The following is a 23,964-nucleotide window of genomic DNA, read 5'->3' as shown; positions in this document are numbered from 1 at the left end:
CAAGACACACATTACTTTGCTTTTTTAAGCATTCACACAGTGTTCCTGCAGCAATAATGAGGCGTAAGTGCCGAATGAATTTGAGATCAATGCAAGCAGCACATGCACCAAGTTTTCCAAGACATACCCAACTGAATCAGATCTACACTGAATCTCATATCCCCCGCTGCAGTGCTTGCCTGTAAATTTCATGGCTCCACTAGCATTATGAATACATGAGATACATATTTTTGGAAAGGAACCACAATTTTCAGCAAGGGGTATCACATGCGGCTCAACAAGCCCGGGCAGATCAGGCATATCATTCACTCAGGTAGAAGAGATAAAACACGTCCACCCCTATCGGTCTCCTCTCAGTGTGGGAGTATTTGTAAGTGTGGCTGTCAAGGTGTGCTGATCTCTTGGAGATTAGACTGATCTCTGTCCCAAAGTCATATAAAAAAAATGACGACCGCTCCAGCAGCTAGCACATTAATTCCCATACTTTACTGACCTCTATTTATCCAAAGGAGTACACATGTTTTTCTCAGCAACATGCTGCACCAAATTTATCTCTGGAATCTACACATTTAAAGTCTTCTGCTGTTGGCAACTTCGGAGACTGAACATATTTTGCTGTAGGGCACCTTGATAGTTGCTGTTTTCCTACCAAGTAAGCCAGTAAGAATTATTTATTCCTCCTATTCATAAGTAACTCTTGAGCTTTTATTCTTGTCAAGAGCTTATTAAGAGCCACAAAGAGCCCTAAAATATTAGCAAGAGAACCCCCCTCAAAAAATAAGAAATGCTAGCCAGTGTTTTCCTTTCCAAAGATGCTGAGTATAGCTGATATATTTCTTTCCATTGCACCAGCCACATCATTTGTCCTTAAGGCGAATCATTAGACAAATATATATAATCATCCCTTCTGATCTAGCAGTTATCTCAGACACAAATGAGTGTTTCAATTCAGACACTTCTATGCACCAATTGCCTATCAAAAGACTTTCCATTAGTAATTGTAACAGTTGAGTCCGTGAAAGCCGCCGGCCAATAATCTGTCATTGCTGCCCTCCACATAATGGTGTCCACAGCGCATGGCGCAATCCCACCGTAAGAAACAGAGAATAAAAAAAGCCTGACAATGTCCACATTCAGTCTTAACATCTTAATTCTAAGTCCTAAGAAAAACAGTGATGCAGAAAGACTGCGCTGTGATGTACGCATGTGCATGTTTGCCCTCCTTCAATGGTATCTGCCTGATTTTGAATGTGCTTGCATGTCCTGCTATGCATTTGTGTGTAACGTTGGGAAAGAAAGCTAGATTACACCTTATGTTCTCACTGGCCAAAGCAAAAATCCTGCCATCTCTATTAGATGTTTGTCTTAAGGAGTCCTGAATAGCCACCCCTCAAAACAAAAACCCCACCATGTTGCCATCTGATGTGCATTTATTTTCCATACAAAACCAAAGTTTCATTACCTCTTATTCTAATGCAGATATATGAATACACTCCCTTTCTCAATTTGACTGATAATATTCACTGAAGGGATCACCACAGTGAGGGGACATGCTTGCGATATCATTTGGCTGCTTGTCATCTACCTGTAAGACAATAGAAAAGAGCGATAGACTCTGAAATCCCCTCAATCCGCTGCTTGCTATTATCAGATACCCCTGCCATGATTCCTGTCAGTTTCCTTTAGGTAATAATTTCCATTTTGATAAGCCACCGATAGTGACTGTTTAGCATTGGCGCAGCCAAGGTATGTTAATACAGGCCGACCCCCGCGGCTTATATGTAAATGCCGTAGGCCTCACCCAGCAAGTGTGACTAAAGGATCTCCATACTGCGCCTGTGTCCTCAGGCAGCAAGAGGGTGTAATCTCAGCTTCAAGGTGACACTAAAGGCTGCACATTATTTTGGCTTCCCCCTTCATTTTGGGGCAGCAAAAACTGCCTCACCAAAATGGCCGATAATGTCCACCTTCTGACCTCTGTTTTTTGGCACAAATCCCTCCACAACACCGCCCACTATTAGAGTTAGTGCAGTACTCTGGCGTTCTCTCTCGACTGCTTTCCACCTCGTCCACTGTAAGGCTTCTTGTCTTTCTCTCCACATTGGGGCTTGAAACAAGATTATGTGTTGTTAGTAGTCCAAATGAAAGGTATATGTTTGTTTTATTATCTCTCAATTCCAAATGGGCCGGCTGGGCTCCTGGTCTCTGTGAATGAGGAGCCTGTCCATGCAATTGGGATTCTTTATTTTCTTTGTTTTACCGGCACTACATTTTAAGTGTAGGATAGCGTAGGTGCCACTCACACACATACACAGCATTTGAGAGCTTACCGGACCATTGGCATGTCAGTGTCCACTTGAACACTGAGTCATTTCATACAGGCCTGTGTCTAGCTAGCAGTGATTCATTTGCATGTCATACTGACATTTAGACCCACAGTTAATGTTGTTCCCCGACGTGTCTACAGGGTTTTAAGAGTTACCATTGCCTCTCCCAAGGTATAGTGTAATGTGCTGTAGCATCAGCTGACCTTGAGCTCTTGATTTTCTTTTGTAACCAAAGACCAAATTTATTTATGTGTCAGACACACTGTGCATGCTGTCAACAGGTAGACTCTTCCCAGACTTCCTATCATCTGTGTGCGCCCCCGTGCCATGAAGACCTGTAAGAAGGGAGTTTTGTATATTGGCTCAGTGATTTGTATATTTCAAATTTCCCTGGCAGGCCGCAGCCAAAAGTTACCAGCATTTGGCAGGTGGCTGGTGTTAGTCCCCACATTGCCCTGACAGTGTAGGTGAACAAAGGTGAACATAGACCTCTTCCTGTGGGGAAACCTCATTCACTCAGCCACTTCAGCTCCCCGGTCCATTGGCTGACCTGAGCCCCAGGGAGAGAAGAGCACCATCAGACACACTTTGATTGGACATTGCCCCTAAAAACAAAACAAAAAAAATCCCCTTTTCACCCTATTCAGTTTTCACCATTCTTTTGGATTGGAGGCAAAATTCAAGCAGAGACAAATTATAGCTGAAAAACATCTAATAGTATTGATGCATACCTCTTTGTTGAACACAGCTGCACTCTGGTACTGTCTATGCTGTTCGGACTTAGTTCTTTTTGTGGATTTGTTCAGTTTAATTTATTTCCTTTCGTTTGATTTTGTGCGTGTGTGTCTGGAACAATGCTATATTTGGGAATGGATGGCATGCTTGGATGGGCTTGGGTGACATTTTTGGATTGTATTGGTTCCCTGGTGTCTGCCCGAGTGGATGGGGGCGCACCTGTATATGTCACTCATGCCATAGCCACACCCATGCATGTCTGTGTGAGGAATGGGCTGCCCTTTCACCTTTGTTGTTCAGTGAGGCATTTTTTTGACAAATTAGAATGCATATATATTTTTTCTGTGCCTATACAATGGGCCTTTTTCCCTTTTTCCAGTTCAACATGTTTTTTTCTTTAGAAAATCTCCCATTCGGACTTCCTAACTATCCAATTATACCTGTCACGATGAGACAAAGCATGATATCTCAGCCAAAAGGTCATGCGTCCCATTGTTTAATTTAATTTCTGTACAGTCAGATCGGGGCAGAACAGGTTATGATTCCCGGAAATCTTTTTCTACAGATTTTGCTTCTAATGGAGGCATTTTGACTTAGATTTTAATATATGGAAATTTGGCTCCTTTTTTTTAAGGACAGACTTTTTGAATCTGCTATTGACCTGTGTTTTTTCTTGGTACATTTTATGCCAGATCAGTGTGTGAGTTTGTGTACCACATTAGAGCGTTCCCTCAAAGGTCAGCGATGAAGTTTTTGCCCTCAAGGTCAGGTCGTGTCTTGCCCAAGGTAGTAACATAATTGACATTAACAGTGAATTACAGGCTTAGAGGATACATGTAGAGTAGTACAGAGAAGGACACATGAAAAGCTGCAGAAGGTCTCCACCCATGTTTAATGCACTCTAGAACTGTAATTAGCTATTGATGTTATATACATATTTTACATGAAAAGGAGAATGCTGTAGTTTATATCACTAAATGTGACATGGCTGTTAAAAGCCAGTAACAGTAGCTGTGTTCTCACCATTGCACATGCTGCTAGCTTGCTGTAAATCACTAACATGCTTGGCCTCTACAGACTACATGTGAACATGGTGTATGTACATTTTAGTGGTAATCTCAATGCTCAGGTCAGTAAATGTCAATTATCTGGTAAATCCCCTCAGAGTGTGTGTAGGTGATATTTGTGCCCTTAGTTTGTTGGAAAAAGTGTCCCATGCAACGATCATATGAATCCCATTTGGATCGACACGGTGTATTTTGGAATGCTACCTATCCTTGATGCCCCTCTCAGTCTCCCCCCCTTCCTGATTCCTCTTCCTCGGTCCCCACCCACCCCACACACATACACACCTCACATCCGCCCACCTTACTGCTACTTCCCAAGTTACATTTGCATTGAGTTGCAATGTTTAAGGCGGGGAGGAGGGGAGGTGTAGTTGATTCTTGCTTTTAAGCCCCAGTGTGTGAGACCTCCAAACCCACTTTGAGCCATGGTCTTCTTTTTGTTTTGTTTTGTTTTGATTTGATTTTGATTTAGAATCACAGTCTCCTTATTCTATCCCCCACTTATGCCCTCCTCCTCCTCCTCCTCCTCCTCCTCCTCCTCCTCCTTCCCTTTCTCCGACAACCCAAACCCCCCTCCCCTCCCCCCTTGCGTACTGTACAGTATGTCTGCGTGGCCATCCGTCACTGTCTGTCTGCCCGTCTCCCTCTGTCTGTCCTCTTGTCTGCTGTCTTGCTGCTTGAGTCTGTTTTGTTCTGCCTCGTGTCTTGTCTCTCGTCCCTGTCTCTCCTGTCTTGTCTATCTGTCTCTAAATCAGCTCTTCCATTTAGTTCATCATTTTTTTTACTTCCACATCTGCACTACTTTGCTTCTCTCTCTCTTGAACCTTCTTTGCATCCCAACAAACATGTTGACATGGAATAGATGTAAAGACTTTGGTTAGCAGCAATTGTTGAAAAGCCTGTGAAAATGGTGACACATGGAAGTTATAGACATTCATAGTATCCCATAGTTGCTGTTATCATTTTGGTGAAATTAAAACATATACATGTTTCATTCAAAATAAGTTTAAAACCCTCATAATACATAGTTTTTAATGTACCACTAGAGGGTTTTCCCTCAGCACAAGGTGGTACTTAACTATCAAGCATGTAAAACATTTGTTTCTCCTATGATTGTACATGATGTAAGTTTGTCATTGACCTAACAGCAATATAGCAATTATCCAACCCATCCGGGCTTAGACAGAACAAATGCTATCGTCGCTCACCTTAGATTTATGTAGGCAAGGAAAATCCTGCAGTATACAACACCTTGAAAATCTCATGCTCATTTAGTATTGAATGTGGCCACCTCTTGCATGAAACCATTTGTCAAGTGCTTGCTGGGATGCCTCTCATTGAACACACAGTGTTTTTGCTAACTCATACTCTTTCACATTCTAACTCTTACATACTGTACACACGCACACTCATGCCAGTACCAACGCAGAAATTATATACATCTGTGTACATACACATACACACACATGCAAGTACACAGTACCTTTCACGCCCTTCCTCTGCGTCTCAGACTCATTATCAACCTCCTTCCACTCAACTCCTATCCATGAGTTTAGAGGTCCTCCCTGTCTCCCTCTCTTTAGCTATCATTCTGCCCTTATTCATCTACCTTTCTCTTTTCCTTTCCCTCTATCTCTCTTTCTTGTTCTCTGGATTTCTACTCCCTGTTGATCCAGTTCTGTTTCTTGACTCCAACACTCTGTGATAGTAGACTCTCTTAGCTACAACTACTAGTTCTTTTTCTATGTATTTCTAGGCACACACCTTGTTCCTCAATACTTATTTTGTGTTAACTGGGACTGCGATGTGACAATGTGCCACCATCACATTTTGTCACATTTGCTGGAGAAAAACAAAGTTTACACAGCATTGAAGTGGGTTACCCCCCCTTCACCCTCCTCCAAACCTTCCCCTCTCTTCTTCTTCCTCTGTCACTCTTTGCTCCTCTGTTCCCTCTCTTCCTCTCCTCTCCTCAGATGCTTTATCCTCTATCTTGTATTTCTTCTTTCCTCTCCAATCGTCTTTTGTCTGGGCATGCTAGCGACCCTTCAGTTATATTCCTCTATGCATTTTATCTCAATTTTTATATCTGATTTTGTTATCATTTACTCCTTAATTTACCTCGGTCTATTTATGCATGCTGTCTGTGAAACTGATAGCTGCATCTATCAATGGAACCGTGTCAGATCTTAATAAGGCTTTGTCCAGTGGATCTACCCTAAACCACAAAAATCTGATTAAAGTTTCTCATCTTTAAGATATCTAGGTAGAAGAGACAGGTGTCAAGTGCAAACTTCTGCTAGAATGTGTCAATAGTCCAGTAACCCTACACTTCCTGTGCTGTGGGAGAAGCCTGAAATGGCCTACTTCCTGTTTGGCATGTGTGCCTGAGAGGACAGGAAGTTCCAGGTTGCCATGGTGGCTTTATGTGATAGCATTATCACATGGCCTTTACTACACACCTTCATACTTCGTGATCAGGTTATGCTATAGTTGTATATATGTCAGCAGCTCAGTTCCAAAGATGAGAAACTCGTAATAGATTTTTGTGTCTTTAATTGTGCTGTGATGGGTCAAATATTGGTCAATGGAACCTTGTTGCTATGAATCGTTGCTTTATTGTTAATCTACTTTGTTGTTGAAGCAGTTCTGTTAGTTTAGTTCTTTCTCATTATTTGTATATTTTTTTTATGTTTTGAAAAGTCTACTTCTTTTATTTTGTGTTTCAGTTCACATGTACCATGTTGAACCTTATGTGTTAAGTATTTCTTTGAGAAGGGTCTATTTTCATCGGCCTCTCTTGTTACCCCTCTTTCTCTTTTTTTTGACTCCCTTGCCCTCTTTTGTCATCCTCTCCCCTTCCTCATGCCTTCCCCCAGTCCGGCGGGTGCCTCCTCGCTTCTCCATTCCACCAACGAGTCAGGAAATTATGCCCGGTGGCAGTGTGAACATAACATGTGTGGCGGTGGGGTCGCCCATGCCTTACGTCAAGTGGATGCTGAACTCAGAGGATTTGACACCGGAGGATGAGATGCCAGTGGGCAGGAATGTTCTCGAACTGAGCAGCGTCCGTGAGTCAGCCAACTACACCTGCGTGGCCATGAGCAGCCTTGGCATCATTGAAGCTGTGGCACAGATCACTGTCAAATGTAAGAGATATCTGTGCTTGTGAAGAGGTGTACTTATTAGGAAAATTAGCTTCAGTTGAATCTAAAATAATGTACAGAAAACTGCAGTTACAATGTGTATTGCTGTGATGTTCTTTGGGCATGATAAAGGAATTCCCAAGCTTTCTTTTTATGCTACAAAGTTCATGAGTCAGTCACTGTCATGATAAATAACTGACTTCTCATTCCTTCCTGTTTGTCCCCACAACAGCTCTCCCCAAGCCTCCAGGTACCCCTGTGGTTACTGAAACCACTGCCACCAGTGTGACCATCACCTGGGACTCGGGCAACCCAGACCCAGTGACTTACTATATCATCCAGTACAGGGCAAAGTCCCCAGACAGCAAGTATGAGACAGTGGATGATATCACTACTACACGTTACAGCATCGGTGGCCTCTACCCCAACACAGAGTATGAAATCCGAGTCTCAGCTGTCAACACAATCGGCCAGGGTCCTCCCAGTGAGCCAGTAGAAACACGGACTGGTGAACAGGCCCCTGCCAGTCCACCACGAAACATCCAGGCCCAGATCATTTCTCAAAATACCATGATGGTGCGCTGGGAAGAGCCCGAGGAGCCCAATGGGCAGATCAAGGGCTACCGTGTTTATTACACCATGGACGACTCCCAGCCCATGAGCCTCTGGCAGATTCATAATGTCCAGGACAGCATCATTACCACTATCCAGAGCCTGGTTCCTCAAGAGACATACACAATCAAAGTGTTAGCATTCACCTCTGTAGGAGACGGACCCTTCTCTGAGCCCATCCATGTCAAAGTACTGCAAGGAGGTAAGGATATGAAAACTCATTTTATCAGCTTTGTTGCTGGTGTTAAAACTTTGAAATATTCTTTTCTTCCATCGCCGTTGTTAAATTTTTATGTCCGTGAGTTTTGCGCACAAGAGGCACCTGTGTAATGTTCAAACAAAGTTGAGCAGTTAGTTTAAAACAAGTTATACAGAAACTGTCGAATGCTACATATGTTCCCCAGCTTTCTGACAACCCATAAAGAACATTTTCAGCTCTTTTTGTGCATCAGCAGCACATTTTCTGAAACTTTAGACAGTGCCTGCTGCCAAAGAGACAAGTTTTTCTCCCCCGCTGTGCAAGGTTCACACACACACACACACACACATCTGCGGCCTCTGCAAATGATGACAAAAATCTGTTTGATCATGGCAGTTTGAAAAAGCATCCATATTTGAGAAAGAACCAAAATCCGAGAACTCACCATCAACTTCAGGGCTGAGCAAAATCACTCAATCCATGCTAGCACAAGGAGGCACATCCAACCTCAGAGACCCCACAATAAGTAGAGCACATTGTGCTGCTATTGCCAATGGGGCACAGACATTTGAACTTCCCTTCTATCTATTCCCCTCAATTTAATTTAATTTAATAATCCTCTGCTATTTGGTGCCAAATCTCATTATGCTCATCATGTTAGTGTGGAGATAGCAAATATGCGCTTTTATTAATCACTGAACAGGAAAAAGGACCTCATTGACATGTTGTTAAGACTTTTTTCCCAATGCTAAATGGTATTTCTTCCATTGGTACAACATTAAATTCTTCTTAACCAATTTCTAGCAACATTTCCTTCAACAATGTTGTGCGCTATGTTCTTCAGTTCCAGGTCAGCCCGCCAAATTCCAGGTTGGTGCTGTGTCTGATACCAGCATTGAATTGACTTGGGAAGCCGCCTATGAGAAAGAAGGAATTATAAATTATGAACTTCGCTACACAGAAGGCAGTTTTGGCACCCAGGTAAGAATTTGGGTGTTTCTTTTCGAATTTCAGCAATGAGAGGTGTACATCATGTCTTGATGATCGAACATTAAATTTCTTTGCAACCATTTTATATCAGACTTGTCAATCACATTCCTCTCCATCAATAGATGAAGAAAATATTTGGTCCCACATCAAGATATGTTGTGGAAAATCTCCGCCCACACACGGAGTACCACTTCTCCCTGGCTGCCATCTCTAACAAAGGCATTGGAGCCTTCACCAATGACATAACACAGAAGACCTTGCAAGCCAGTATGTAGCCCTTTCTTTACTCTTCTCTCCTGTTCTCTTTGTGGGTTGGCTAACAAAAGGATTTCCCCAGTTAAGCAGTTGAGTGACTTTATGTCTTTGCGAAAGTGAATTCTCCTGAAGTTTATGTGTTTTTTTCTCTTTTACTGGAGCTCATGAACTTTGTTTTCTCTGATGAGAACTGCGTTATCACCTTTGAACTGTGACTGTCTTTTTCTCAGACATAATCAGGGTTCAAAGCTGATTTGGAAATTATGAACTACAGATGTGTTCAAGTTTTGTTAAAACACATGGATCTTGCATTTGATCTTGATTTTGTCATCCTCAATTTAACAATATGACACTGTTTTTTTCTACCTTATATTAAGCAACATTTACACATTGAACGGTTTGTTTTGTGGAGACTTAAGGTTGAAACTAAGCTGCAAGTGGTTTAAGTCACTTTTTTAGTGTTTTCCAACCTTTTCATTTTAGAATTACCTTTCTTTTTCTAAGGTGGCTCTGGTGCCAAATATGTATGAGAGTAAGCAACACTTCCAAACAAGTCTACGTCAACTGACAATTGTGGCAGTTTCTTTATTTCCCTTTCACTTTTGTTCATATTTGCTTTTCCTTTGTCAACAGCAAGTGCACTTTCTTCCGTGTGACAGAGACACAAAAAATGTCAGCTCTCCTCTAAGACCGCCAAGGCTCTCATATGAACTGTATTCAGACCGGGGATGGGGAATTTGGGGTTGAGTCGTCAAAGACCAAAAGAAAACCCTATCAGCAGTCACCAAAAGTACTCGCATGCCCACTGCCTGAATTTTGCACTGATTATTTTATTTTACAGATGGCAGGAACACAACTGAATTATTTAAACCAGCCAGCTAAAAATAACAGGAGTGATATAATAGCTCACAGTAGTGCAACCCGTACAGAAAGAAAATACACACAGCTTATCCAATCAAATATCCAATAGTAGCTAAAGGACTGCTGGGATGACAGGGTATGAAATTCATGTCTTTTGGGTTTACACAGCACACAAAGATTAACAATGATGTTGTGTATTGACATTTAATACATTAATGGTAAAGAACCTTGGAAATGTAGCTAGATTGAGGGGATTAGGGGCTGATCTGAGCTCATTGTGTATCCTGCTGATACAGAATACAGAAGTCACAGACAAAGATGCATGCATACATGCATTATCAGAGTGGCTACCTTGATTATAATAAACTGGCAGAGGACCTTTACTGGGACATAGGAGAGCCATGGCGGTGGGAGTAGACCTCTTTTAACACATTTTCTGTTTCTACCAGTGCAACTTGTTGGATGTACCCCCCACATCTGGGCTGTGGGGGGCTTTGGAACAACCACTTCACAGTTCTTTTTGGTACTGCTGGGCAGCAGAGCTACACAGACAGTGCAGAGTCACTGAGGAGAGCGCCAGTTGCATGCAACATTCACTCCTGCCCACTTGGGGTGCTGTTGAGAACGTATCACTGCACCGTTGATCTTTGATCAGTCCAGGCATGAATATACTTTATGTTCATTCAGCCCCATTTCTGTCTTGGCGTCTCTCGAGTGTCTGTGCGCATCTTCACCTGTCGATGTGTGTTTGTGATTTCCTTACCTCTGTTTTTGCATTTGTTCTTGACCGGTAAACCGCAAGCTGATTGGATTGGATACACTCCTCTCTTCCTCTTACATCACCCTATTCCAGCTGTGTCTCTCTCTGCCACTTGTTCCCCCCCGTGCAATGGAACAAACGCTCTCCTTGGAATGGCTTGACATCTCCTTGCTCACTTTGTGTCCTCTTCCTTTTACGTTGAGTCTTTTGAGAAAAAGTTTTGAGTTAGATCTTTTATTTATTTATTAATTTCTATTACTTTCTGGGTTATCCAAAAGAATATTGGTTTGACATCACTCCAAACAGTAGCTTGCTGCTATTATCATCTTTCTGTTCGGGTTCTTGCATGAACCCAAGTCCACTACAGCCACAAGCAACTACAGTGCAGCAGGCAGAGCAGACAACACTGACATACCCTAGCCTGTTGAGTAAATATATGAGAGAATAAGTCTAACTGATGGCTTTTCTTAAGTCTCTGCTCGAGACAAGGGACTCCTCCTTTGAACTGTTTTAACCATACAGTTACTGTGGATAGAAAGGGTAAGTGTCTGTAGATAATTGTATCTGTCTGCCCACCACAGAATTTTGATATCACTGTCCTGGAAATGAATGTCACTTTATGTTTGGAGCACTAATCAACTTAATTAGTGTTCCATATAAGTGCTCATTTCCATGCCATGATAATCAAATCTTTGTGGTTGCCATTTTATGCTTAAGAGACATCTTTACCCCTTTCTATCCATTCTACTTCTGTGGTTTCAACTCAGCACTCATTGTTCCTGGTCTTTCTCAGCCAGCCTTGTATCAAGAGTCCCTGCTCAAGCAAGTGTGAGATACACCCATTGTTTTCTCACTGCTGAGGTCAGAAAAGTCACAGACTAAGTCAGACAAAGCAAAAGATTTCCCACAACACAATAAATAACTTGATCATTTGGATCCTTCGAGGTAAGTGATTGTGTGGTTTAGGGATTCAGTCTGCCATAACCTTTCTCAAAGACCGTGACATATTAATTCAATTAACCTGCCTTTTGTTGTCGTTGGGTATTTTTTGCAGTGTTTTCCTGGAACACCAACAGAGTATTAGAAAGACAGAATAAGCAGTCTTTTGACATGACACAGTTAAATATTAAACTGACAAGTCTGCTGTTTGGCTCCTCATACAGGTCAGGAATAGCAGCATCTCTAGGCACCCAAGTCAGTGAAGAGCCCTGTGACATATATAGCTTGAATTAAGTGCCTTCACAGCGTAGTGTAACAGAGACAGTTTAAACTGTCAGCCTCTTGGGAAAACACCAGACAGAAAAGAAGCATATTGTATAAACAAGGAGCACATAGGCCTTGCACGAACAGAGAAACACAATAGCATCAAGGTTAAGGGCATAAACTGTCGAGTAAGAAACGCCCCCCCACATATGAAGTACAGTAAAATAATTTCACACCCTTCACTACCCTACAATGAGGAGGCCTTATTTACTTGTTGCTCGACAGAACTAGCCGCACATACTCAGATAGAATTGAAGATGAATGACATGAAAGAAAGATCACAAGCTGCACAAAAGAAAATGAGATACACTGCAGTAAAAAAAAATGTGCCAATGGCAGATGGATTCTTTTATCTGAAGCACATTACAGCGCAGTGACTCACCGCATACAATTTTAATTTTGTTTCATTGACTTTTGGCATTGTTAGCGCCATGTTCGACTCACAGCCCTACAGAATTATTTCAACCTGGATTTGAACCCAATGAATTGTCTGGCAGACTGAAACCCTTATCCACTAAGTGAAAAGAAAGACAGACATGATTTCCCTGTTTGCTTTATTGTCCATTATCTGTGGTACAAAGTGTTCGCAGATTGTTGAAGTTTGTGCTCAGTCCAAGCAGCATTACCAGAGGCTATTGTCATGGGGACTACTCTGTCAAGAGCTTGTGAAAAATCGCTGCGGAAATTAATAATCCCGCTGGATCTCAGTCCTTATGTGCTCCATTGTAAGTGACACCAAATAACTCCTCAAATCAAAGAGCACCACATTTGTTTCATTGGCTTTTCCTGGTCAATATTACAACATGCTTAAAAAAATTCACGAGATGTCACTGGCATCAGTAGCCCTCATTCAGAAGCAAGGCCTCTTGGGGTATGCTGCCATAGTCAGACCAGGTTGAGAGACCGTTTTTGTAAGACCGTTCAGACGTGGTCGGAGTGGGTCCACAACCCGAGAGCTGGGAGGGCTCCCAGTATTCTTCTAGCTGTTACCCAGTTGCAAGGCATGCTAACAGGACCTAAGATGGACTCTGGGAGTGGGTGTTAGGGGACTGCAGGGCCCCAGAGTGGCAGATAAGAATCCCATTTCATAGAGTCAGAATTAATTTCATGCTTTGCGATGAGCTATGAGCCAGGCCCCTGGATTGTCAGGCTTTGTTACACATTTAGATTATACCTAGAACCTGCCAGTAGCCAGTCAAGTGCTATCTCTCAAATTAAAGTGGCAGATTCTAAATCCTCTGTATTTAGCCAAACAAGCAGTTTAGCCCCCCCACTTACTGTAATTGCAGGAGGTTTTTAGATATATTGGAATATTTGTGTGAGCCACAGCACGGCCATTTGGCTTCGGGGGATTAATTCCATAATGATCTACAAATATGAACATCCTGTCATTCGAAGCTTCTAATGAAAATACAATTCAAATGCAGACATGTGCTTATACTCTGATAGCAAAGGCATTGGCAATCTGTGTCACTTTAGGAATTGACAACAGACACTGAGTAATGGCCTGTGTAGCTAAACTGTTAGCAATGTGTGTCCTCATTGAATTTATATCCAATGAGGACGTTGCACTAAAAGCACTTTTGATATGAAGGTAGTCATAATGATTAGATATGCCAAGGGTACTTGACACTACAGACTTTATACCCAGAGCTCTTAGTCATATCACAACAGACTAAAAAGTCAAAGAGAAGGATATGAATACAGACATGACTAATTATTTGTCAAATAGCATTTAGCAAACTCTTTCAGGGAAGCTTCAAAAGAACCTCAAGTGAAGCATTAGCTGAGTTCCTTCTTTTGTGGTCGTATAGTTCTTCTATCCATAATCCTACCACTGGCCTTCATGGGATATGCACTTTATTAAAGCTGCGCCCCAGCCAGTCTTAAACCGTTATCAGGCGTGAGGATGCCTGTGCACTGTGATAGCCTGGCCCCTGTCAGATTCACAGCCTTTTCCGCACCACAAAGATTGAGAACTGAGCAATCATTCTTGACGTGGAGAGTTTGCAAATACAATATGAGCGGAGGAAAGAAGCTGAAAGGCTCAAAATCCAGTAAGACCGTAAATAAATAAGCCCATTGGACACAGAGAAGGGTTTGGGAACTGTGGCTGAGGTCCTGCCCTATTTGTTGTGTGCTGGAACATTCAGTCTTCACTGGGAAGAGGCCTTTCTGATAGTCAGTACCCCTTTTTCTCGTTTTTTAAAATCTGCTCTACCCAAAGTGACACTGCAGTCAGAACACTATGGTTAAACTTTTATGAATTCAGATGTGCACGCTTTCCATCTTGCTTCCTCTATTCTTGTGTCTTGGCATTCTCAAAATGGCAGTAAGCTGTACAAAGATACATAGGCACAGGGCTATGAAATGGGATTTATTTGAACAAATTTTGAACACAGATGGTTTTCTGTGTATAGTGCACAAGAGCAGAATATGTTGGGAGTGAGTTTTCCCCCTATGGCTTCCCCTCTCACAGTCTTGTGGACCCTCCGGCCCCAAAGATTCTTGAGTATTAAACAGCCCTGGCTACAGCACAGAGCCAACTTTTTCCCTCCAAATAAGCCCAGAATGGGTCCAAAACTAACTCTCAATGAGTCAAAATCAAAGGTTTTATTTACTGATTTGAAAATGGGGATTGATGTCAACATTTCTGGCATGCTCTCTGAGAGGGAAAGTGTTGCAGTTCGCTGACCACAGAGTAAGCACGCTCTGTGGTCAGGTGCTGGTGGTAAGAAAGTCTTAAAAATTTAGTATTTGTGGGAGTCAGGTACGTATGATGCAAACAATGCTTGTGATTTCTTTTTGTTTGTTTGTTGTTGTTTTTTTTAAGAAGTTAAATGTTTTCTGTTTATGCCGAGTATCTTGTTTTTTTCATGTTTTCTCATGAGTTGTCATTTTGAACCTTAACTGTTGTTGTGGTTCTTTCTTTTGAGTCACCTGGGTTACAGAGAAATTCATTTCCCAGTACCCTCCTTCAGTTCACTATTTATTTTTTCCAGCCTTTGTTTTGGAATGAGAACATGCTGCTTGTTTCCATGGGTTTCATTTGAGTTATTTTCTAAGTTTCTGTGTGTGTGGAATGCCTTTTTTTCTGATGGTATTTCATTTTATTTCTGATTATTGTGCTATTTTTACCTTACATAACAGACAAAAATGTAATAATGAACTGGGTTTGTCACACCAAGATGGAGGGAATATTTTCACACAAAACCAGGGGATAGAGGAAACCCGCCTCGGATAGAAATATTTTCATACATGTCCTTTTATCCGTATAATACCAAACTCTGGATGAGAAGTGAAACGTTTTATCGCTCCCTGCACAGCACACACTCTCTGGACGAGCACAAGCTGTGTAAGAGAGCTTGGCACAGATTAGAAGCGAGAGGCATTGAATTTGATTTAGAAAGTTCACAGATGTGTAGGTTTTAATATGTTTTGGAAGAACACTTTAGACACAAATAACAGCCACCGTGTTGGAAAGCTTTTATACTGTTGCAAATTAAAAAAGGACAGACTACACTACCTTCCTGCGAGCTTATATTTAGGGGGGGAAAAAGTAGCTTGTTTTAGCTCATACTAATTTAGCCTGAAAGTTCTGGTACAAAAATTACAAATGCTCTCAAATGGATTGTTTAATCGTGCACATTCAAGGTTAGATGGACATTACAATGGCTGCCAGACATCTACCAAACATATTTTAAATAAATTCATCTTATCTTTTGCTGGTTTTATGGATACGACGGTGTGTTATTAATCCTGGATAGCTGAGTGGTGTAATGGTTGCAATAATTGCAGAGATGCTGAGGGAGAAAATGAGTTTTATTTTATTTATTTATTTTTTTAAGTGCTCATGACTAACCTAGTCGCTAGTTTTTAGTTTTAAGGACTGAAGCCTCAGCTCAGTGCCTGAAAATAAAATACACAGTAGATATGCTCATCCCTGTCCATCTGGCACTGCACCGTGAAACCTTCAGAATATATTGAGTACAGGCTTTAAAAAGGATGACGTAAGCTAGACAGTGTCCCATCTCCTGTATTGTAATACATTGCAGGACCAAACAAATGGCCTCTGTTGCAAGTAGGGCTGCAGATCCTGATAGTGTTGCAGTATGACTTATTTTTATCGTACATCCAGTTAATTTTTAAGCAGAAATGAGTGACTGCTCAAAAAAAATTCAACACAATTAAGCATATGATACCTCTTAATGCCAAAAAACTTGTACCAGAACCAAATATGTCTGCGTGTCATTTGTCCCACAAGGTTAGCCATCTTGATTCATTATTACACAAGCTTGTGCCATTGTCCATTTATGCCTCTTATGTTGACATTTGCTTGATGATTTTCTTTTTATTTTAAACATATTTGCCTCCGTCTTTGTTTTGCAATTTTTTGTTCGAATTACTCTTGTTGTTTTTTTTTTATCCTTTTATCATTTTCTTTATCTCTCCCATCTTTTTATTTTTTTGTTTTTCACCCCTGCCTTCCCCCCTTCCCCCGTCCTCCTCGTCCTCGACCCCCTTCCTTCCTGTCCTTTCCACCTCACCAGAGCCCTCAGCCCCCCCTCAAGACATTAAATGCAGCAGCACCAGCTCCACCAGCCTGCTGGTAAGTTGGCGCCCCCCGCCTTTGAAGAGTCAGAACGGTGTCCTGGCGGGGTATAGGGTGCACTACCAGGTGGTGGGCCCGTCAGAAGGCGGCAGTGACGATGGGGAGCCCACGGAGGAGCCCACAGTCCCTGCCACTGAAGCGCAGGTGTTGCTGCAGCGATTGGAGAAGTGGACCCAGTACCACATCACTGTGGCCGCCCTCACTGCGATCGGGCCAGGCCCTGAGAGCGAGCCCCTGATCTGCCGCACAGACGAAGATGGTACATTAATCTCTTATGTGTAGAGGCTGAACTTAATGTAGGAATGAATGTATTGTTTGCTAGTTAGTCAGAGCGTGAGTGTGCCCTCGGCAGCAGATGTTTATTTGTGTATGTGTGTCTGAAGAAAATGTTGCCTGTGCTGAAGTGTCCATCCTATGAGCCATTAAAAATCGTCATAAATTCTAGACCTCAGCCAAATGTCTTGATAGAATGTTTTCAGAAGCGTACCAGCACGTTTGCGCATAAGTAACAGGACCACATACAGCAGTGTAAGCCATATGAAAGGAAAACACTTAGAAGAGATAACACACTTGGGAAATCAAATGTGTTGCTATTAAAACATAACTAACCAAATGTAAATCATAATAGCCGCCACATCCCATATCCTGCCTCTATCTGTAGGCTTTTAACTGTATCCCATTGCTCAGCTGAGAGTCATAAGCATTTATGAGTGCTGTACACTGCAAAGCCATATCGGTCTGTGCATTTACGGTGGCGACGGTGGGTTGGAGGTTAAACCAGCGGGCGTGTGTCCACCAAGATTGCAATTCAAATACCCTTATTTAAAAATGTAGCTGAGGATGCAGAATATGTTAAAACAAACAAATACTGTGTACCATTTAGGCACAAAAACCATAGAGAAGCCAATACGCAACCTCAGAAGAGCAAAAAATAATAAACTTGATGCAGCAGAAAACAAATGGAGAAAAGCACTGGAACAATAAAATACATAAACTGACAAGTAAAGATGTGGGCATGTCACAGCACATCTGAATCATTGACGGATGGCTGACATTGGCTTCTATTCTCCACGATCCATTTCACATCCATTACCACAGCGTTTTAAGCGTCTTTCTGACACTGATGTACAACGAGCGCAACAGTAGAGACAAGCTTAAATTGTCACCATACCTGTTTTAAAAGACACCACTATCAGGAATTGCAAGGGTGAAAGCCACAGCGCACTGACAATAGCTATAACAAATTCTCTGGTGTCATTACGATAATAACGCATGACAGAGAAGTGCCAGGTGAAGAAATAAGAGTCAGGGCTAAAAGGTAGAGAAGATTTTGGTAATAAACAAGATTGGTGCACGATCCTGGGGAGGATGGGGGAAATGGGGTTGTGATTTAGGGGGGGAGAAGGGGACTTGAAGTGTTTGTGGACGAGCAAATGGAAGCAGTTTGAGTGGAAGCGTTCTATTAATGGCACATCCATCTCAGAAAGGGCCGGTCCGTGGCACACCGAAAAGCCTAGAAGCAAGGCCTTCCATAAAGGCCTGTCATTATGACTGAGAGCTTCCCACTGATGGCAGACAGACACAGCAGACACATATTGAGAAGATGGAGGAGGCAGTGTTGCAGTGTTGGTGGTATGGGCGTGTGTTGGCAGATATGATACTGTTGGAAGACTGAAACTGGAGTGTGTTTGTTGTATTTGATAACGTCTCTCATTCTTGCCAGTTGTTGTTATGTTTCATGGATATCGTGTGTGCATGTGTGTGTCAGGGGGTTATTCACATTGCTACTATAAACAGTGTGAAGGATGTGGAGCAATATCACTGACACAGTACTATGTGTTTATTGCACTTGTTGAATTAGGAGCTTTTCCACATTCCCACTAATATCTGGAAATGGTGGAGCTGAATAACAAAATGATTCTTACTCGTGTTTTCATTTTGTCACCCTATAGTTCCTGGGGCTCCTCCAAGGCGAGTGGAGGTGGAGGTCCTCAACTCCACAGCACTTAAGGTGATGTGGCGCTCCCTGACGCCAGGCAAGCAGCACGGTCAGATCCGTGGCTACCAGGTTCACTATGTACGCGTGGAAAATGGCGAGTCACGGGGCCTGCCCCTCATCAAGGACGTCATGCTGGCCGATGCCCAGGTATGACCATCTCACAGTTGCCTCAGTACAAGTCAGCTATGTCAAAGAAATGTAGACTCCACCGTAAAGCACGCTTATACCATGCAGATTTTGCTCACATTAATTTGCAAATATGTCCAGATCTGCCTTTTAATCTAGTCTTTAATCCCAAGACTTCACCAGTTAAGCATATTAAAACAACACAGTTACACTGATGAAACCATTAAAACCTCAGTGGACATTTCAGAGAAACTTTTCCCAACTTTTTTCCCCCTCACACAGACTGCAAATTGTGCACTTCATCCTCACTGTTGTGGCTTTGCAAATGTTGCTGGAGTATAGGAAGCGATATGGATGCTCTCCCCTCTTGGATTTCATTTCATATTGCTGTAATATTCTTCTCCCTTCAGCCCACAACAAGAACTGTAATCAAAGCTTCACTCATCTTGTCCTCCCTCCTCTGCCTCCATGGCTTTTATTGGGAATGTCTAGACCCCTGCTTTATGGCAACATCTGCCATGAAATGTCTGATTGTGTGCTTGTATCAAACGCAAAGACTCAAAGAAAATGCTGATTATAGTATTCTGTGCCTGTGGGGAGGGGGGAGTAAAATTGGCATGAAAACATTTCACCAAAAATCAGCCTCCACTGACAGCTAGAATTGTAATGGAACCCTGTATAATGGCCCTTTTTTCTTTTTACAAAACTTGTCGGAGGAATCCTGCCAAAATGAGACTTTTGTGCGGAGTAGCAATCATCCAAATGGAAATTATAGCCTTGAAGCAATAGGGTAAACAACACAGAAAAGAATAGTTGTATGCAATTCTACATATTTTGGGAATGAATGAATCAAATTCTATTTTTTCCACATGAATGAAGGGTTCATTCAGGCCAAATACCACCAGCATCACGTTGACATTTTTGGCATTTAGCGGACCACGGATCCAAGAGTAGAATGAGCTTAAATAACTTAAATTACAAGATCCAAGCGATGCACGCACCCAGCAGTTAACAAGGAATGCCTGGTAAAGAATATCTTTTTAGTTACATAGTTTTTTATAGTATATTTTAAAAATGACCTCATCTTTCAACCCTCAAAAACAAAATCTGAATGTCACCACTGGCTGTAGCTATTAATGATTTAACACCGAGGTAGCTTATTGTTAGCTGCACAGTAACATGATTAAACATCTCCAGGCCCCACAAGCAGACCTATACAACTCTCAGCCTTGTTTCAGCTGCTCCTCATAACATAAGCTTCAAACAGCTTCTCTTTCTCCTGACCTCACGAAACCAGTGACCTAATTCTGATACCAACCCCCTGCTCCCAAACCTCTCATGCCCCCGTCTCTCACAATCCTATTTCTTCCCTTTCTTTTCTCTCTCTCTTTCTTTAAAATATATATTACTCTCTCTCCTGCGCTCTCCTCTTTGGCGGGGGGGTTAGTGGGAAACGGACGATACAGCTGAATATGTGAGTACGAAGTTTCGCCTGAGTGCTTTGTGTAGCTGAAAGGGTATAAACAGCGGGTATTGCATCAACCTGGTTGGATTCACTGTTTAAACAACCCCTCCAATCTTTATTTAATAAGTTTGGATAACAAAGTGGCCCAGAGGTTTCACCTCAGCTGTCTGCCCAGCCAACCTCCTCACTATCTCTATATATGCCGCTAAGAAAAAAAAGGACAGACTTCTATTGCCAGCTGGCTTCGACAAAATGGTGGTTGATGCAATATCCACTGCCCACTGTGCCTGGAATGCTAATGCTACGTGTGCCATGCTGTGTGTTGATACAGTATGTTTCGTCTTGTGCTCTGGTGATGTGTCTTTTTTTCTTTTTGTGTGCGTGTTTAAACCATATCATTTAATTGTCTATGTGGTGCCTTAGATTTACTGTGCTGCCCAAAGTTCACACACTTGTATTGAACACATTCAGACAGAAGCTTACATAACGGCCTTGTTAGACCACTGAAATCTACTGCAAAATCCTCATCACGCCCCTGATGATTGTTCACAACTGCAGGATTCTTTTTGTACCCTTATTTTGAACCCAGATTTGAAACCCCAGTCCATCTGCATTACGTGAATACCATCTCAAGTGCAAGACAGTACTTATAGCTCATTTACCTTTATTGACCTCTCCCATCCCTCTGCCAACCAGCCTGTTAAAAACCTCATTCTGCATTCGTTCAAACCTGCTCCCCTGAAAGATTCATTAGAATTGATCGGAAGCCTCTCTTTGAAGAGGACTCAAGGAAACTTAATGGCTGAGGTAAAAACTGCCAGCGAATGGGCAGGATGTATTCAGCATGCATTTATCACAAAGTTAAGTTGTTGATTGAAATATTGCTAAAGGAACGGGGGGAAGGGGGGCACTTTCCATTTACATACCTAATGTCCCTCCTCCACCTTGGCAACTCTAAGGATTTACTTAATGGAATGGTCTCCCATTACACAGGGGGAAACATTACATTTAATGCATGTCTTGTGAAAATTAATAAAGAGGACCAGCAGACACTTCACATACCGGTAGATTAACATTCTACGTGAGGCAGTTTGAGCTGCATGAAGGGGAGGGTAGGGGGGTCAAATCATCAAAAATTAAAGACACATTTTGACATTTTTCTGTTCCTGTCTCTTGCCTGTCTCCCATAGGAAATGGTCATTGGAGGACTCAAGCCAGACACCACTTACTCCATCACAGTGGCAGCGTACACCACCAAGGGGGATGGAGCCCGCAGCAAACCCAAACTGGTGGTGACCAAAGGGGCAGGTCAGTACAAGGGTAAATCATTTATGTGTTGCTTTGTTTACTGAGCCTTTGTTCATGCGGGCAAAAAAAGCTAGCGAATTATTTTTCTGCCTGTGGCTGAAGGGTATCTTGCTCAGGGGTTCCTCATCATTCCCATCCAGATGTTACTGCTAGGCTACCATTTCGATAAATAACAAAAGGGATCCTCATTCACAGCCACATTGTGGTGCGTTTAACTGATCCAAACCTATTCGGAAGATTTAGAAAAGCAGACAAGAACAAGGGCAATCTGATAGTTTGTTAAGTGCATTAGGTATATTTATCAAAGGTATGTCTCATGCTAAGACTTTAGCTTCAAAAATACATATTTCTGAGTTACCAGTCATTTTCTACCACTAAATTTTATATGAGACATTTTTTCCAAGTAAACCATTCTGAGGTTGATTTGGCTTCGCGAACATTTCAGTCAGTTGAGTTGATGTTTGCTTCTACGAGGGCAGCATTTATCATTTGAATCATGTTCAGAAGACTATCCACGGATTTTCAGAGATCAAGGAGGTGGTATGAGGTACTTGGTAGATTTTTTAGACAGATTATGACAGCTTGAAAACCCCTGTTGGGTTTGCTGGTTTGAGCTTTAAGGATAAAATACTGGAGGCTATTGCCTGCACACTACAAAGCCTCATCTTCTCCAGTTTTTTCCCTTGTTACCACCAGTAAGCACACCAGTTTAACCGGGCCGCTTGAGCCTGTTTGGAAGCTAGCGGCTTAGTTACCATGAACATGATCTAAACCTGGGAGGCTGGCTGCCTGAGAGTGTGAAAGCCTTCCTTGAGAGAATTGAAGGCGTCAAGCCAAGATGGGAGTGCTTCAGAGAGCCAATATGTACACAACTGCATACATACTTATACACGCCTACACACTTACATTGTCACTCACACACACTCATGAGAACATGCAGTCTCCACTTCTGATCACATACAGTATATGCAGACCCATGCTGTGGCACAGTCATGAATAAGAACATACCAATAGACGCACACACACAACCCAACACACACACACACACACACACACACACACACAAACATAGGCAAATTTCCCAGATCCTGACAGGTGTGTGTGTTACAGGTGTCAGGGAGTGTGTGAGTGGGTGTCAGTGAGTGCTGTCACTCTCCATCCTCCTGTCAGGGCCGGCTGACTGATATGTCAGTCTAGCGCACTCTGTCTGTCCCTCAGAGGGAAAGCCTCTCCTTTTTATTATTGAAGTGTAAAGAAACGGTTTATGCCAGGGGGCCAAGATAAATAGGAAAGGGAAAAGGGTGAGAGGTTGGGAGAAGCCTTTTTTTCAGGGGTGAAGTGGTTGTCCTTCTTGTTGTGAGGGATGTTAGGATGGCCTTGTCAAGAGCAGGGTTCCCGTTGGTTGTGAGATTTCTGAGAAACCATGGAATTTCCTGAGGTCTGTAACAGGAAGGGAACAAAGGGGAATTTTTGTGTGTAAAAAAATGGTTTACTTTCCTGAAAGATGCCTACATCTTTAGTATAATGTCATTTTATGTCCCTCCAGATCAACCTCAACCATAGTGGACAGCTTTAGAGTGTTTCTGCGCTGATTGAATTATACATTAGGATCATTTGATTACAAAGACCAGTCTCACAGTAAACGGTATACCAGTTAACAAGCCCTAACCTCAGACGTTCTCTTTTTAATTTACAATACTCCGCTAATTAAAGTCCCCAAATTTAAATGAAAAATTAGTGCTACTTACAAAAAGAACACACATATATCCTAACTTAGACCATGTACCCAAGAAAACATGTTGACATCTGTGTTCTTCACCATACACACTTTGTTTAAATGTCCTCTGCAAAACCTTTCTGTCAACTGTTTTACCCCTGGGTAAACTCACTCATCAACAGGCACACTTTGAAAATGTGACGTAAATAAATGAAATATTCTACCACATTACAACTTTTAAACACACATAAACACACATAACGTATGCAACAGCTCTTAAAATCTAAATTTACAGACAAACATGCACTTTAAATGAACAGTTGCCTCCAGAGACTATGACGTCATCGTCTTGTTCTTTTAGGAAACATAAAGGAAACTTCAAGAAAGTACATCATGACAAACACAGCGTGTTTTAGTGCCACTTTAAAGTCAGTTCACATCAATGGCCAAGTCTTTTCATCTTCCAGACTTTCCAAAGGACCTCAGGTAGTTTGCTGTTTCAGAAAGTTATCCACAAGTATC

At 42.1% G+C, this 23,964-nt stretch overlaps 1 protein-coding gene across 3 annotated transcripts in view; it reads left to right on the top strand.

Annotated features, from left to right (window-relative positions):
* Positions 1-23,964, top strand: part of ptprsa (protein tyrosine phosphatase receptor type Sa) — a 260,511-nt gene that overhangs the window by 183,662 nt on the left and 52,885 nt on the right. For 2 of the 3 annotated variants that reach the window (XM_050053955.1, XM_050053954.1), the window contains 8 exons: positions 7,009-7,278; positions 7,508-8,089; positions 8,931-9,067; positions 9,199-9,343; positions 16,766-17,086; positions 18,780-18,973; positions 20,400-20,426; positions 21,608-21,725. In XM_050053955.1, the coding sequence (XP_049909912.1) occupies positions 7,009-7,278; positions 7,508-8,089; positions 8,931-9,067; positions 9,199-9,343; positions 16,766-17,086; positions 18,780-18,973; positions 20,400-20,426; positions 21,608-21,725 (1,794 nt within the window). The remainder of the gene's footprint in view (positions 1-7,008; positions 7,279-7,507; positions 8,090-8,930; positions 9,068-9,198; positions 9,344-16,765; positions 17,087-18,779; positions 18,974-20,399; positions 20,427-21,607; positions 21,726-23,964) is intronic. The other variant, XM_050053956.1, reaches the window with a different exon arrangement.

The sequence above is a fragment of the Epinephelus moara genome, chromosome 10 (genome assembly GCF_006386435.1).
Source record: "Epinephelus moara isolate mb chromosome 10, YSFRI_EMoa_1.0, whole genome shotgun sequence".
Lineage (NCBI taxonomy): Eukaryota > Metazoa > Chordata > Actinopteri > Perciformes > Serranidae > Epinephelus > Epinephelus moara.
The sequence above is the reverse complement of the archived record's forward strand: the minus strand, read 5'-3'. Positions and strand labels throughout refer to the sequence as shown.